Source organism: Dermacentor andersoni, chromosome 4 (assembly GCF_023375885.2).
Source record: "Dermacentor andersoni chromosome 4, qqDerAnde1_hic_scaffold, whole genome shotgun sequence".
Taxonomy (NCBI): Eukaryota; Metazoa; Arthropoda; class Arachnida; order Ixodida; family Ixodidae; genus Dermacentor; species Dermacentor andersoni.
Genome location: NC_092817.1, coordinates 44,040,883 through 44,054,514, shown reverse-complemented (window position 1 = coordinate 44,054,514; position 13,632 = coordinate 44,040,883). Strand labels below are relative to the sequence as shown.

The 13,632-nt window shown below is 43.9% G+C and overlaps 1 protein-coding gene across 1 annotated transcript in view; it reads left to right on the top strand.

Moving 5' to 3' along the window:
* LOC126537028 (uncharacterized) overlaps window positions 1–12,765 on the top strand; it is a 46,772-nt gene extending 34,007 nt beyond the window's left edge. The window contains exons 6-11 of the mRNA XM_050184142.3: window positions 1,924–2,007; window positions 3,039–3,177; window positions 6,568–6,743; window positions 7,398–7,588; window positions 12,196–12,450; window positions 12,659–12,765. Coding sequence (XP_050040099.1) covers window positions 1,924–2,007; window positions 3,039–3,177; window positions 6,568–6,743; window positions 7,398–7,588; window positions 12,196–12,211 — 606 coding nt within the window. The 3' untranslated portion in view covers window positions 12,212–12,450; window positions 12,659–12,765. The remainder of the gene's footprint in view (window positions 1–1,923; window positions 2,008–3,038; window positions 3,178–6,567; window positions 6,744–7,397; window positions 7,589–12,195; window positions 12,451–12,658) is intronic.
* Window positions 12,766–13,632: the final 867 nt, after the last annotated feature.

Sequence of the window (13,632 nt, the reverse complement as noted above, 5' to 3'; positions counted from 1 at the left end):
TGAGCAAACTATGAGATGGAATCACGAGCGCAAATGAAAAAAGTGAAGTGGGTACGAGGCCTGGAAGCTAATTAAAATTTCGCCGAGGGATATGCGACCGAGTTCAATAAAGGGTTAGCCAATTTTTTTATTCGCAGGCAAATGACATGCCCGACGACCACAGTTAATTAGATCTTCCACGCACGGGATAGAAATGAAGCACTAAGCCGAATGTTTGAATTGATGTGACAGCTGATAGTCGATGTATATTTTCTAACGAATGAGTTCCGCGGTGCATCTTCAAAAATGTAATAAAGGAGTCAAGAACATGATATCATCAGTGCATGGAATTTTTCACTTGGTGCGTTTGAGATCTGTCCACGTCGTTGAACGAAATATTGCTGGGGCCGTCGATATTCACTTTGTTTATACTTTTGTTTCACACACGGAGAAGTGATTCACTTTTTTTTAACGTTGATATGCTTTGTATCGCATACAGTGTGGCCATGGCTATCTCTATTAGAAAATTTTATAAATATACAGGCAACAAAAAATGGCTTAATTTAAAACTCAAATGCCATATATTGTGATGTTGCGATTCTAAAGCTATTTTAATCACATAGAGAACGATGGAGGGAAATACGTATATACTTTGATGAGAGCTGTTGATTAGTTTGAGAGTTTGATTAGATTGATTAGAGGAAAATATCAAAAAGAAGGATGTTGATGTTAAAATGTAGATAACAACACACGCACACGCACATACACACACGCACATACACACACACGCACACACACACGCGCGCGCGCCTGCACAAAAAGCACTAATAAATTAAAAAAAAAAACATTTAAAGAAATAAAAAAAAAAGGACTCAGAACAACGAGCTCCCCAGAAACTTATTAAAACGTATGTGCCATGCAAGAAGTCAAAGCCATCTTGTAGCACGCAAAGCAGAAGTGGTGCTGCCTTCAAAGTTCCAGCTTATCTTACAGTTCAAGGCAAGCATCGGGCTGGAGATTTATCGGACTCATTGAGGAAGCCCGCGAAGCCGTGAAACGCTTCCGAATAACGATTATGTGAATCAAGTCCATGCGAACACTGTACGTGTGGTTACATTGCAGTACTACTACATTGTTGAATTTAAAATGAAATGTGATTTTCAGCATTTCGCCTATATTGGGCTTGGAAAAACACATCACGCATTCAATACGTATCTCTCCTTACGCTGATAGCCCGACGGCCATGTGGTTCTTATTAGGCCGGCGAGGGCCATCAGCGCTGTTCGGTCATTACTGTGGTCACAAGCTTTTAGCTAGAAGCCATCTTTTCAAATATCATGCGAGGTTATGGCACTTTGAATTCTCGCAGCAAACACACACGCACGATTCATTGTCAAAGTACGCGCTTGATTTTTTTTTTTCGCTCGTCTAAAAGTGCACCGCATTGTACAGCATAAGCATGGCGAAGGAAGATGACTAATCGATACCGCTGGCCAGTGACGTGTCCTGCAAGGAATTTCGGCTGGAGGGCTAAATGTACACACCTAAAGATAAAGCAAACATTTATCAAGGTGTGCACACAGGGTGGAAGTATCTCGTGCGGACACGTTTACAACTACTGCCTAATTTCTGTTGCTAATTGACAATAAATAACTTATCCACCCGAGTCACATACGTGCGTGGATAAAGCCTGTGTAGCTACAATTTTGATTTATTTTCAGAACCACAAACGCGTAGCTGGACAATCTCGTAAATAAGTATTTTTTGAGTTAATTATGTAAAATGCAAGCTAGAAGCATCAATGCGGCACTGGCTAAACATTCTGAATTCGTTTTTCTTTCTACGCGAGTACGAGCCGTCTAATAAGACATTGCCGCTGACCTCCTTGAAATGCGATGGCGCCAAATACTGTCATTTTTTTTGTTCTTTCTTTTTTTTTTACAGATATACGCCATTCTGTGCGTGCTTTCTCAGTACCAGGAGTACGCCGTGGGACGCAGGGCGATGGGACAAAAGAGTCGGGCCGCGGTGAGTTTGCACGAAAGAACTTTTACCGCAAGTGTCGCTTTGTCGCCGCCTCAATTAGAAAGATGGCGTCGCCTGCAGTGAACGGCATGCACTCGGATGCGCGCATTAGATGCTTACACCATGCGCAAGCGTACTATTGACAAGTCCTAATGGTTCGATTTGGTGTCTTCTGAAAAGAAAGCCGTAGCCGAGGCGGGACAATAGCTGGGGCCTCCTCGGTTCCCTTAAAATGCCGAGACAGTTCGCGCTGATGTTATCGGATTCGCTTCCTTTCCGCATGTGAGCCTTTGTTGCTACATTATAAAAGTACGGCATCGTTAGGACGCGTAATCGCGAAACACATGTATTCGCAGGATACGTTTGATCCGCCGTACAAGTCATGCCCAACAATACATAAAAAAATCTCAACACATCTAAATAGTTTCTGATGGCTTCCAGTAGAATACAACAGTCCAAGCCACCAACCTTCCAACGCGTCGTTAGGCAGATCGCATGGTTACACGGTACTCTCGTGAGATGTACTCTCGCGTGGATGGACTATGTCGAACAGCACCACCACACCACATAAGAAGTTTTGAGAATGCTTCCGCCTATTTTTGGACTGTGTACGCGATTTTCTCCATTTGTGCTCTTCTAATCCTTTTTAGTCGTATCTATCTATCTATCTATCTATCTATCTATCTATCTATCTATCTATCTATCTATCTATCTATCTATCTATCTATCTATCTATCTATCTATCTATCTATCTATCTATCTATCTATCTATCTATCTATCTATCTATCTATCTATCTATCTATCTATCTATCTATCTATCTATCTATCTATCTATCTATCTATCTATCTATCTATCTATCTATCTATCTATCTATCTATCTATCTATCTATCTATCTATCTATCTATCTATCTATCTATCTATCTATCTATCTATCTATCTATCTATCTATCTATCTATCTATCTATCTCGTACACTGTAATCGAATTAGCCCATCTGTGTTCGCCTGGTGCGATACACGTTTTTACCCGCAGCTCCCTGTGCTCTCCGGATACAACAGTCGCGGTGAACGCTCGAAACTGAGCAGCGTGGCCACTTGGCCGAGTCGCATGCAGCCGCAGTCGAAGCAGGTCAGCCAGACTTCAACCAGCGCGGTGACCCAATCCAATGGCGGTGAGTTGTCACACAGAACGAAATAATCACCACTGGCCACTGAGAGCGAACGAGATGTGACGTTGTAGTTAACGCTGTAGTGGCAAGCGAATCTTTCAGAGCTGTGCGACAGTGAAATCTCGAAACACTCTTGGGACTCAATCAAAGCTGGTGGATGTAATTTAAGGGAATGTGCGTAGGCCCTACAACTTAATACATTTTGTTGCTGTTGTCTTCTAGCCGAACGGCTTTAAAATATATAGCTTTAAGGTTTAATATATAGCTTTCACGAAAGCAGGGATTATAATGGCTTTGTGCAACATGTAAAAGATAAGTAAAAAATATGAGCACACTTGCAGGTATGTTTTAATAGAGCGAAAGTAAATGCTGACAGATTAATTTTTCCAACAACCTACATATTATATATGGTACACGGTAATGTTGAAACATTCAGCCAATTGGATCAGTTGCCTTTAACCAAACTTACAAAGCATGCTGGCGAAGGCGCGTTGACAATCGGCAAGAGAAACGTTTAGAGAAAGAACACGGACACAGACACGTAAGAGAGTAACAGCAGCCTTATGTACAACCGACAGAAACAGAGTGGCCAAGCCATATTCAGTGATCAGTATCGGGCTAGATAGATGCCTGAGGTACATCTTTGCCTTCCATGCGGTGAACTGTCGTTTGAAAATTTCACTTTATTGCTTGCAGCCCCTGTTCTTACGCGTAGCAATTTTTTTCTATTTTCCTTTGCTTAGCTTTCTCTATCTTTGTTTTAATGTATACGCGGTGTGGCCAACTGGCCTGAAACTCAGCCTATCTTTAAGATTTACAGGCAACAAGCACAAGGAGTATTTCTTGTTATTGCATGTCTGAAAGGTACTTAAAAATTAATCACCGCACTAAATGGTCTTGGCACCGCTGATGCTTCTGGGGATGAAATTCTGGTACACACGCATAAAAAAAAGAAAGGAAGAGAGAAAAGAGTAAGATGTAAAACAAACCTCAATCTATTCTTCTGAAGGCGAGCGCCGAACAGCCCCCGTGCGTGCTTCTTACTTTACCTATACTGTTTTTGCTATGATTTGATTTTTTTGTCTCGTGGCAAGTAATTTGTCTTTCTCTCTCTCTTTTATTGCGATTCAAACGCTGTATTTACTGAGTCGCATGAGTGAAAGTATACACGCGTGCGGTAAGCTTAACCGTGGTTATGTAACCGTGAAGCATTCGAATGGTTTTATATTTTATTGTCAAACAAAATACTTACGCCTTCATGCAGGCTCTCTGCAAGAACGACACGCAGTACTACCAATGATTTTATATCATACTACACATCGCTCATGTTACGCAGGTAGCTTTATTACCTTCAGCACATCTGTGCACTGTGTTTTGGAACTTGTTCTTTTTGTTCTTTCTCGCAGGATATCACTACTCGAAAATAGCGAAGAAAATAGCATCCACGTGGCATGACGTGGCCACGTGGATGAACTTTCATTGTTAGAAGAAGTTTTAGCAAACGCGAGACACAACGACATTTGAGAAAGCCATGGCTTTGTTCGCAATAGACGTCGTCTGAAAGAAGGACGAGCGGGTGCTTTTAAAATTGGCAGCATGCAAGCTGCAGCCGCGCGGTCTTTGTTCATCGATGATTTTCTGTCCGACTAGCGCTTTCAGCGGTTTCTCGTCTTTCAGGTATGCTCTAAAAGGCTGCGTTGGGTTTGAATCACGAATCCTGTTCCGAGGGCATTTTTTCCCATATAAGGAGCGTCTCTTCGTTGTGTCTTTCGTTGCGTTTTCGTAGCAACCAAGCCGATTGTGACTTTCCCTATGCAGGCAGTGTTTAGTTAAACCAAACGAATAAATAGTTTGACCTCGTACGTTCGTGTACTTTCGTTGCTCGTGCAGCTGCGTGTGCCTCAGCTTTTATTGCACTTTTTATGCCAGTTTTAAGTTTCTGCATCAAAGGGTTCTCGAAACACTTTCAATATAGTACAGCCTTATACGAAGGAAGTTTCATATTACTCTAAGGTTGACATCATCTTATGTGCTTTTCTTCTCAAATGACTGCTAGTCTTTCGCTTGCTGATCGAGACAAAAGAATTAGTAATTTGGAAGTTGTAAGCATGCGGCACTACAAAAAAAAAAAAAAAAAAAAAAAAAAACCCGGCACCCCCACCACCGCCAACAACAACAACAAAAGAAGCTTAATTAAAATACTTATAAAAGAAGATGTCGCCCCAGATGAATACCAAAGGGTTCTCCGCCCGGAGCATCGTGCATTTTATTTGCGATAGCAAGCTGTAGTTAGTGTTTTTGGTGTTTGCAGTGATTCGGGTAGCTTCACGTCTGAAACCTGTTAGGGCGCATTCACTCCGGCGATTGAAGGAGGCCGCGTGGCTAATCGGGACTGGCGACCAAGGAGCGACTCAGGGTGACCGGTGTGCACACTAGCAAGCGCTGCTTGTCCGTCGTCACACCAACCAAAGTCTCGCGATCGCTGCCGCTCATGTCTACTGGTACCATCATCGCCACGTAATATAAGCGTTAGCGCATACAATCGTCCGGTCCTTGTGCCACTATTTAGTTCGGTATGTTTACAGCCGCAGGCGCGCGAATGGAAAATATAGCACCCGAGAGAACGACCTGAGACAGCCGCTTATTGACCAAATCGACCATTTGCGACATTTTACGATTTTACGACTAATTGCGAGTCGCGCGACCTCTGCGAATCTTTCTGGAAAATCTTTCTTGCGATAACAAGTTATGTACCGTGTTCGCAGCGGCTTGCGCCATCTTGTCTAAAGCCAATTGACATATGTCATATGTCAACTCAGCCTCCCCCACATCTCCCCGCTAAACGAAGAAGAAAAGGAAACACGATAAAAACGCGAAGTTGTGCGCTGTTGTCGCGAAGGTAACAGCCGTCACTCGCCGGGTGCAAGTTAGATAGCGCCACAATTCCGTACCGAAGAAATCACAGAGGTTTCATGAAGGCGAGCGCTGTCAGCGCCTTGCTGGCGCAAGTTCAAGAACTTGCACAGCAAGCGACTATTGATGCGCAAAAACAGTACGCAATCCGTAAGTTAGTGTTGCAATGCGGGCTGGACTGCCATCTTGGAGTGCTAGTGCAGTGCAAACCGGACGAGAAGACGAGAGGAGCACACAAACACGCTCACATGTTGTTTTACGCGTATGTTCGCAAGCGACCGCGTAAGTTCGCAAGCCGCCACAGGTGTAAGAGGCGATATCTGGCCATCGCAAGTCCTTTCAGCCGCAGTCTCTTCCGACGGTCCTTTATTATTGCGTAATCTCTTCTTACTCTTTCTTGAAGATAATAATGCAATGCAGATAAATATAGGACATTATGTTGGTTTGACGTTCTGACATCGCACCCTTTTGCTCGCACAGATAATCCGACTGGCGCGGGAAGCAAGCTGTCCCCGCACCCTATCGTTCCTGAGGCGACGAGTGCTTTCGTGGGTGGCCCCGAGGAGCTTTCGAGCGGCATGCACATGTCCACCGCCGAAACTTCACTGCAGCCATCGGGCGACGAAACCGACTTTCAAGCAAGCTCCTGCGTCCTGGTAAGGAGCAATGTTTCAGCAACAGCGACAGTGACAATGGTACTAGCAATAATGACGATATCGAAAATGGCGCGCTAGAGATACAGTTCTTTTGTGTGCTACATATAAGCACAACTACCATCGGCAACAACAATTGTTACTACTGCTGCTGTTGCTGATGCTACTACTACTATTACTACTACTATTACTGCTAATACTACCACTACCACTACTACTACTTTAACTACTATTACGTATAGTGCTGGGTCTACTACTAATACTACAACATGTTCTACTACTAATAATAATACCACTGCGACTATTGATAGAGCTGGCACACTACTGCTACTAATACTACTGCTGCTGCTACAGCGTTCTGTTGCTGGACGTGAGTTCAGGGGTTCAAGTCCAAGGCGCAGCGGGCGCATTACAATGTGGCAGAAATGCAAAAACGCTCATGTATTTTGAGATAGTGGCATTCAGCAGCAATGAGATGTTAAACACCGTTCGCTACTACTACTACTGCAACTACCACTTCTATATGCCGACTGTAATCAGTATATGCCAACGGCCTTTATTGGCCGATACATTATGGTCACCAATAATTGAATTGAGATGATCAAAGAGTCACTTAGCCAGGGATCTTTTTTTTTTGTTTTGATTATCCTTTGCCAGGACTTAAGCAAGGCAGAAGACGGGAACACAGAGAACAAGCTGTTCCTTCCTGACGCGAGAAGTGCGGGTGGTGCCGTGGCCATCCACAACTCGCACCATGCGCTCATCATCAGCCCCGCCCCCGAGACGCGGCCACTCCTGGAAGTGGCCAGCACCGCCAACACCGAAGGAAGCGACGACGGTCAAGACAAGTGAGCGATTCTGTTACGCCCTACATTGCTTCGTCCGCAGATGTCACGGTACCGCGTGACTCGGTGGCTCCATGTCTATAAAGTGCGCAGCAAATAGCAAGCGAATATGGACGCATGGACGCATAGTGAGGCTGACACAGCAGCGAACTCTACAAACATCATACAACGGCTCACTCGGACGAACAATAAAAAAGAACAACGTAAAATCAAGCTCACTTCGAACGTCGCGCTCATTCTCTTATCACTTTTCTATAAGTCCAAAAACAAGAAAGGGGCTGACAGATGGAATAGCACACTGTTGTATAAAGCTTGTAAACAGGGATAAGGTGCCTCAGAAAGGCTGGCCAACGCTTCGATAGGAGGACCTTTGACGAAGATAGGTCCTCTTATCGAAACGTTGGCCAGCCTTTCTGAGGCACCTTATCCCTGTTTACAAGCTTTATACCACTTTTCTATAAGGTACGGCCGGGCGAAAATATGATGTTTCAAAGAAGAATCGGATGTTTAACACTACCTATTCGTATTCAAAATCGAACTATTCATTTGTTTCGTATAGCGAAATTAACCCAATACTTCACAGCAACCGACATTTGAGTCTTGCTACTCTTATCCGTCTGCTAAACGAAGTACCGCAAGTTATCAAAAGTGAGACAGCGACAACTGTTTTCGAAGCAACGCAGAAACAGAACGGATAATGCAAGTTTCATTTTTGCTTTCGCCGCGGGAGCCTACATAATCACCAATGAGTTTTGCTTGTTTTCCGTCTTTTTTTTTACTTTCTAACGATGCAGCATTACTAACCTTTACGTCGCGACCAGTGACGTCTTCCTCGCAATGGGCCCTTTGATATTTCTTTAAATCCCGTAAGTGCTTCAGCAGATCCTTCTCCTCCACAACTTCTGATTGTTTTTCGGCAACCATTTATTCAGCGTTCTTGGAAAGCTCCATGTTATACAGCAACCCTTCATTATTCGAAAGCCTGTCTGCAACCAGGCTTTAAGGACATTTAGAGGCCATTCGTGCAGTTTCTTTTTAATGACAAGTGGTGATATTTTGTGAAAACTTATCCTTTGTTCCCCATAGTTGGCGGTATTTCTTTCAAATCCCTGCTGGCGTGCTTCCCAATTATAGAGAAATAAATATTCCTGGGTGATACCAGGCCTCGCTCGGGACACTGTTTCGTATATTAAACGTTTCTTTTTCTCTCTCTCTGCTGTAAATGTGCATATGCGTCTGCGTTTCACTATTAAATTATCCAGCCAATATTTCTTTGTTCAGGATACCCCTATCCGATTACTATATATCCATATTCGATACCTACTATTCGTATTTGATTTGTATTTAAAAAAGTTGAAATCCGTCCACCTCCACTATAAGAATGTGTCTATGAGGATTGCTTTAAAGGCTCTGTTTGTCTGCTTGGGTCACGCACGTAGTACTTCGGTTGTACTCTTGTTCTGAAATATCGCCATAAGGAGCTTTAAGCTGACAAAACGTTTATATAATCTTGAATAAAAGTAGGGAATACAAGCGCCTCGATTATTATCATTCTTCTGATTAACATGGAGTAATGGTGTTTTGCGACGTCATAAAGGGAAAGTTAATTTTGCCTGTTTAAGTATAGATAACAGAACGTTTTGAGCGTTTGCCTCGCTGAACGGCAGGAACCACGGGATTTCAAGCGCTTCAACGTTCGAGACTCCCGAGAGTACTAGTAAAGTAGGCAATGTCTAAATCAATGTCCGGCTCCCTCACTCTGCCAGGCTTTGAAATCGTTTCGTTGAAGCGTGGCAAACTTCATTCGTCAACGTGCGAGAGTTGCTCGTTGTGGACATTGTTCCACCGTAGCGCGGTACACAAGTGAGCCAATTGGGGGCTCTTACACGTGTACTCAGCTCAAGGTTGAGAAACCGTGGCGTCGGGGAAACGTGCCCGACTAGCACTCCGGTGGCCCGTGTTCGATTCCCACCCAGATCGAAATGTGCCCAATTTTTTTCCCAAAGCCATTAATTTACTTTGTTTACAGCATTATCCCTGAGAAATTTAACATCAATCCGAGCATTTTTTGACGTGTATTTGCTTTTTGCGTCGTTGGCCATTTTTGGTATCATCACTCGGTCAAGCCGCCGACAACGACGCCGGATTTTCGCGTAATGGAGCCTATAATGCTTTAAAATTAAATTAAATTATGGGGTTTTACGTGCCAAAACCACTTTATGATTACGAGGCACGCCGTAGTGGAGGACTCCGGAAATTTCGACCCCCTTACGCTCTTTAACGTGCACCTAAATCTAAGTACACGGGTGTTTTCGCATTTCGCCCCCGTCGAAATGCGGCCGCCGTGGCTGGGATTCAGTCCCGCAACCTCGTGCTCAGCAGCCCAACACCATAGCCACTGAGCAACCATGGCGAGTCTATAATGCTTTCCCATTAAAAAAAAAATTACTACTTCTTTTCTCTGCGCACGTATGGAAGCGCGTGCTGTCTCACGCGAGTTCACTCAAAGGGACACTAAATAAGAGTAACAAGTTGATCTGAATTGCTTGCTTACATTCTTGGAAGTGCTGACATTTCCTCAGCTTTGCTTACATTTTGTGAGCACAATGTCAAGCCTGTTAAGCCCACCGTGCTGAGGAGCACTCGCTTGACGTGAACACTGTCGATGTGAAGACAACTGTTGCTTCATCATGGTCACAGAGTCCACACTCCGTACAGGCAATTTGGGCCGCCTACTCGTGCTTTTGGAATAATAAAGTGCGTCGTATGAATATATTTTTGGAGCAGCTTTCCTCACTTCGAAGTCGATATAAAATATCGCCACTTGATCGATCATGTCGCTAGAAAAAGGAGTCGCCAGTCAATAAAAAACAAAAAGAAATGTCGCTAGACAGATCACACAGCCGGTAACTCTAGCGGCGAAATCGCTAAAGCGACAACAGTGCTCCCAGCCGACGTGCAACGTAGAGCCGAAGAAACGCGACGTGAGGAGCGAGAAATTACGGATCACCGGCTGAGATGAAACACGCGATCAAGTTGTATGTTCCAGGGAGGTACATGCAAGGCAACTTATATTTTGTAACTCTCGATAATCACGTTTCCAAGGAAAATCGGGACTCCGACACAGGTTGAGTTGCTGGCTGTGCTTTGACTGACATTTGGGGTACCGACCCCGCCGCCGTCGGCTTTCACCGCCGCCGAAAGAAAGCCATTGCGGAACTACCCTTGGGAGCTCGGCCGTGAAAAATATCCCAAGGCCGTTGACACCAGTGCAGAGAACAACGGGCGCACTCGCGAGATCATGCACCACGTTGCTGGACTGCGCGAGACAGATTGCAGACGTCAGGCATCGGGGTAGAAATCTCGAGAGAGTCACGTATGCGGTTGCGACGAGGCGATCGAACAGCTGGTCCTTCGCGTTCGGTTCTGTTTGCGGAGACGTCTGCGGCGCTCACGCCTCCGGGGATGCGGACAAAAACGTGCAGGAAAGAGGTTCCGTCGGGGGACAACGGCCTCGCTTTGCGTCGGAGCAGAGGCGCCGCTTCGGTTTCTCAGGTTTACGACACTGTCGGTCGTGTGACGTCAAGCGCTCTCCTCGGATGTGTTCCTCCATTATCCTGCGTTGTTTGCATACTCCGTGTACGTTAGGGGAAGCTCTCTTTTCCAGCCGAGCATACGTCCACTCTATCCATGTGTAAACAAGATTACAAAATTGCGCGTCCTATTCGGTGGCTCGCTCTTCTCCTAGGATGACATTTCGAGCAAAGTGTCAATGGCATTCTCACGCCTATCTCTTTCCTCTGTGCACGAGTGGGATCGCGTGCTGTTTAGAGCGAGTTCGCTCAAAGGGACACTAAATAAGAGTCATGAGTTGATCTGAATTGGTAAATTACATGCTTGGAAGTGCTGACATTGCGTGTCTGTGTGTGTGTGTGTGTGTGTAGGGCTGGAAATCCAGTAAAAACGGGAGAACAAATTATCAGTGACTGCACCACTCTAATGATTGCCGCAATACTTCCCCATGGCGCAATGAATTTCGGTAACGCCTAAACAGCACTAGCTATTATTTTTGCGGTAAAAAAGAACTGCATCACACTTTGAAGGATCCAAAAACTAGGCGCACCGAGTTTAGAGAGCTTTTTCTCGGCAAAATCGACTCAAGCACGTTAAAATTCTTTAAAATTCGTTAAGTAACACTGGCGTACTGGTTTTAAAACACTGGTGCGCGAGATAATCCCAAAATTTTAGTTTAAAAATGAAAAATTAGGCATTCTTTTTCTCAGATGCTAACCAACTTTTTTTCAGCCAAATGAATGAATAAAGAGTATTGAAGGAGTACTTCACCAGTCTATATTCACTTGACTTGCATTTTCTGTCCATTAAAACATGTTATCAATCAATCAATCAATCAATCAATCAATCAATCAATCAATCAATCAATCAATCAATCAATCAATCAATCAATCAATCAATCAATCAATCAATCGATCAATCAATCAATCAATCAATCAATCAATCAAAAATAAATAAGCATGAATAAATAAATAACTCGTATTTACACATGGCTACAATACACCAACCTTTTCTTTATGTGCTTCTTGTCTGTGCAGTCATCTCCAGGAGTAACCGAAGCAAACAACTCCATCGGGGCCAAACAACACCAACTGGAAGGGCTAAGCCCAGCCGTCGTTGTTCTGTATGAAGCATAAAAATTCCTACGATGCACGTTCGTGCATCGTAGGAATTTCATATTATCTTACCATTTAGCATCAAAACGCTGTACATTGGCGGCCACGTTGAATTTACCATGGATAAAGCCGCGCCACATCACAGGGACTTGGTCGCCTGACCTGGCCAGCCTATAGGTAAGCTAGTTTCCTTCACGAGTTCTTTTTTTTTACTGAAGAAATAAAACACGTGACCATGCAATCTCCTGGAAAAAGAAGAAAAAAATTATGTGCAATATGTTTCTTGCTAGTATGTAACGTCACGCGTCTATCTCTCCCCAGCAAAAGAAGCCTTTTAAAGCTAACCATGATGTTTTCTTTCTTTCTTTTTTACTTTCTCTAACAGATATTTACATGTTCTGAAGACGGGTCACAAGTCTGGCCAAGTTCTATGTGACTCCAGCCCCATTGCCTGAAAGACAAGGATCAAATATACCGTTGTTTTCTTTTCTATCACTGTCTCGTTCTCTCATGTGTACGACGGTATACACAAACACGATCACAACAAGGAATTGTAGCATACTTTTCTTTCGTTGTGGCAGATCTTCAAGGTTTCGTGCGGTAGCAAACATTTGAGGGCGCAGTGTCGAGCCATATTTTTTTTTTCTGTACCACAGTGTGCTTCTTTCTCTCTCTTTTTTCTCTCTCGATGTTTTAACGTTTACTATAAATTAGGCTTTATGTTTGAAAATAAAGGACTATCCTGAGATTCTATTCTATGAAGGGTCTATCATCCAGTCCACATAAAGCAGCACGCAGAATCTGTCTTTCATCGCTAAAAGAAGGACAGTTGATGAGGAGACAAGCTATCGTCTCGTCGCCATTGCAAAAGTTGGACGAAGTACTTTCTATCACGCCGATACGAAAACAGTAGGCGAAGGGCACCTTCAAACGCACGCCTACACATAGAGATTGAGAGAGTGTGCGTACAAAGGTTCCCTAAATAGGTGCGCATAAAGGCAACGCCTTGAGTCGCATCGAGAAAGACTAGGCATTATTCGAAGGTGCAAAGATATTGGGACCATGGACTCGATCATCATCCACAAAGAAATTGTAACACCTATCAGAAATGAAAGAAAAATGAAAGAAACAAACAAACAAAAAGAAAACGAACCCAGAGCGCCGTTTGAGCGTTGTATATCCAACGTATTTGAATTCGTTCCTGTATTGCTGCACGTTATAAAATCTCCTGGGCCCTGCGACTACCTTTATAACTACGCGATGAACGCTATTGTGTTTTGCGCATTCATGACTACTTATCGCTCTGCTTTTTTTGTTTCCGTTTCTCCCGGTTCCAAGGTGGTAGAAAACAAGGTACAA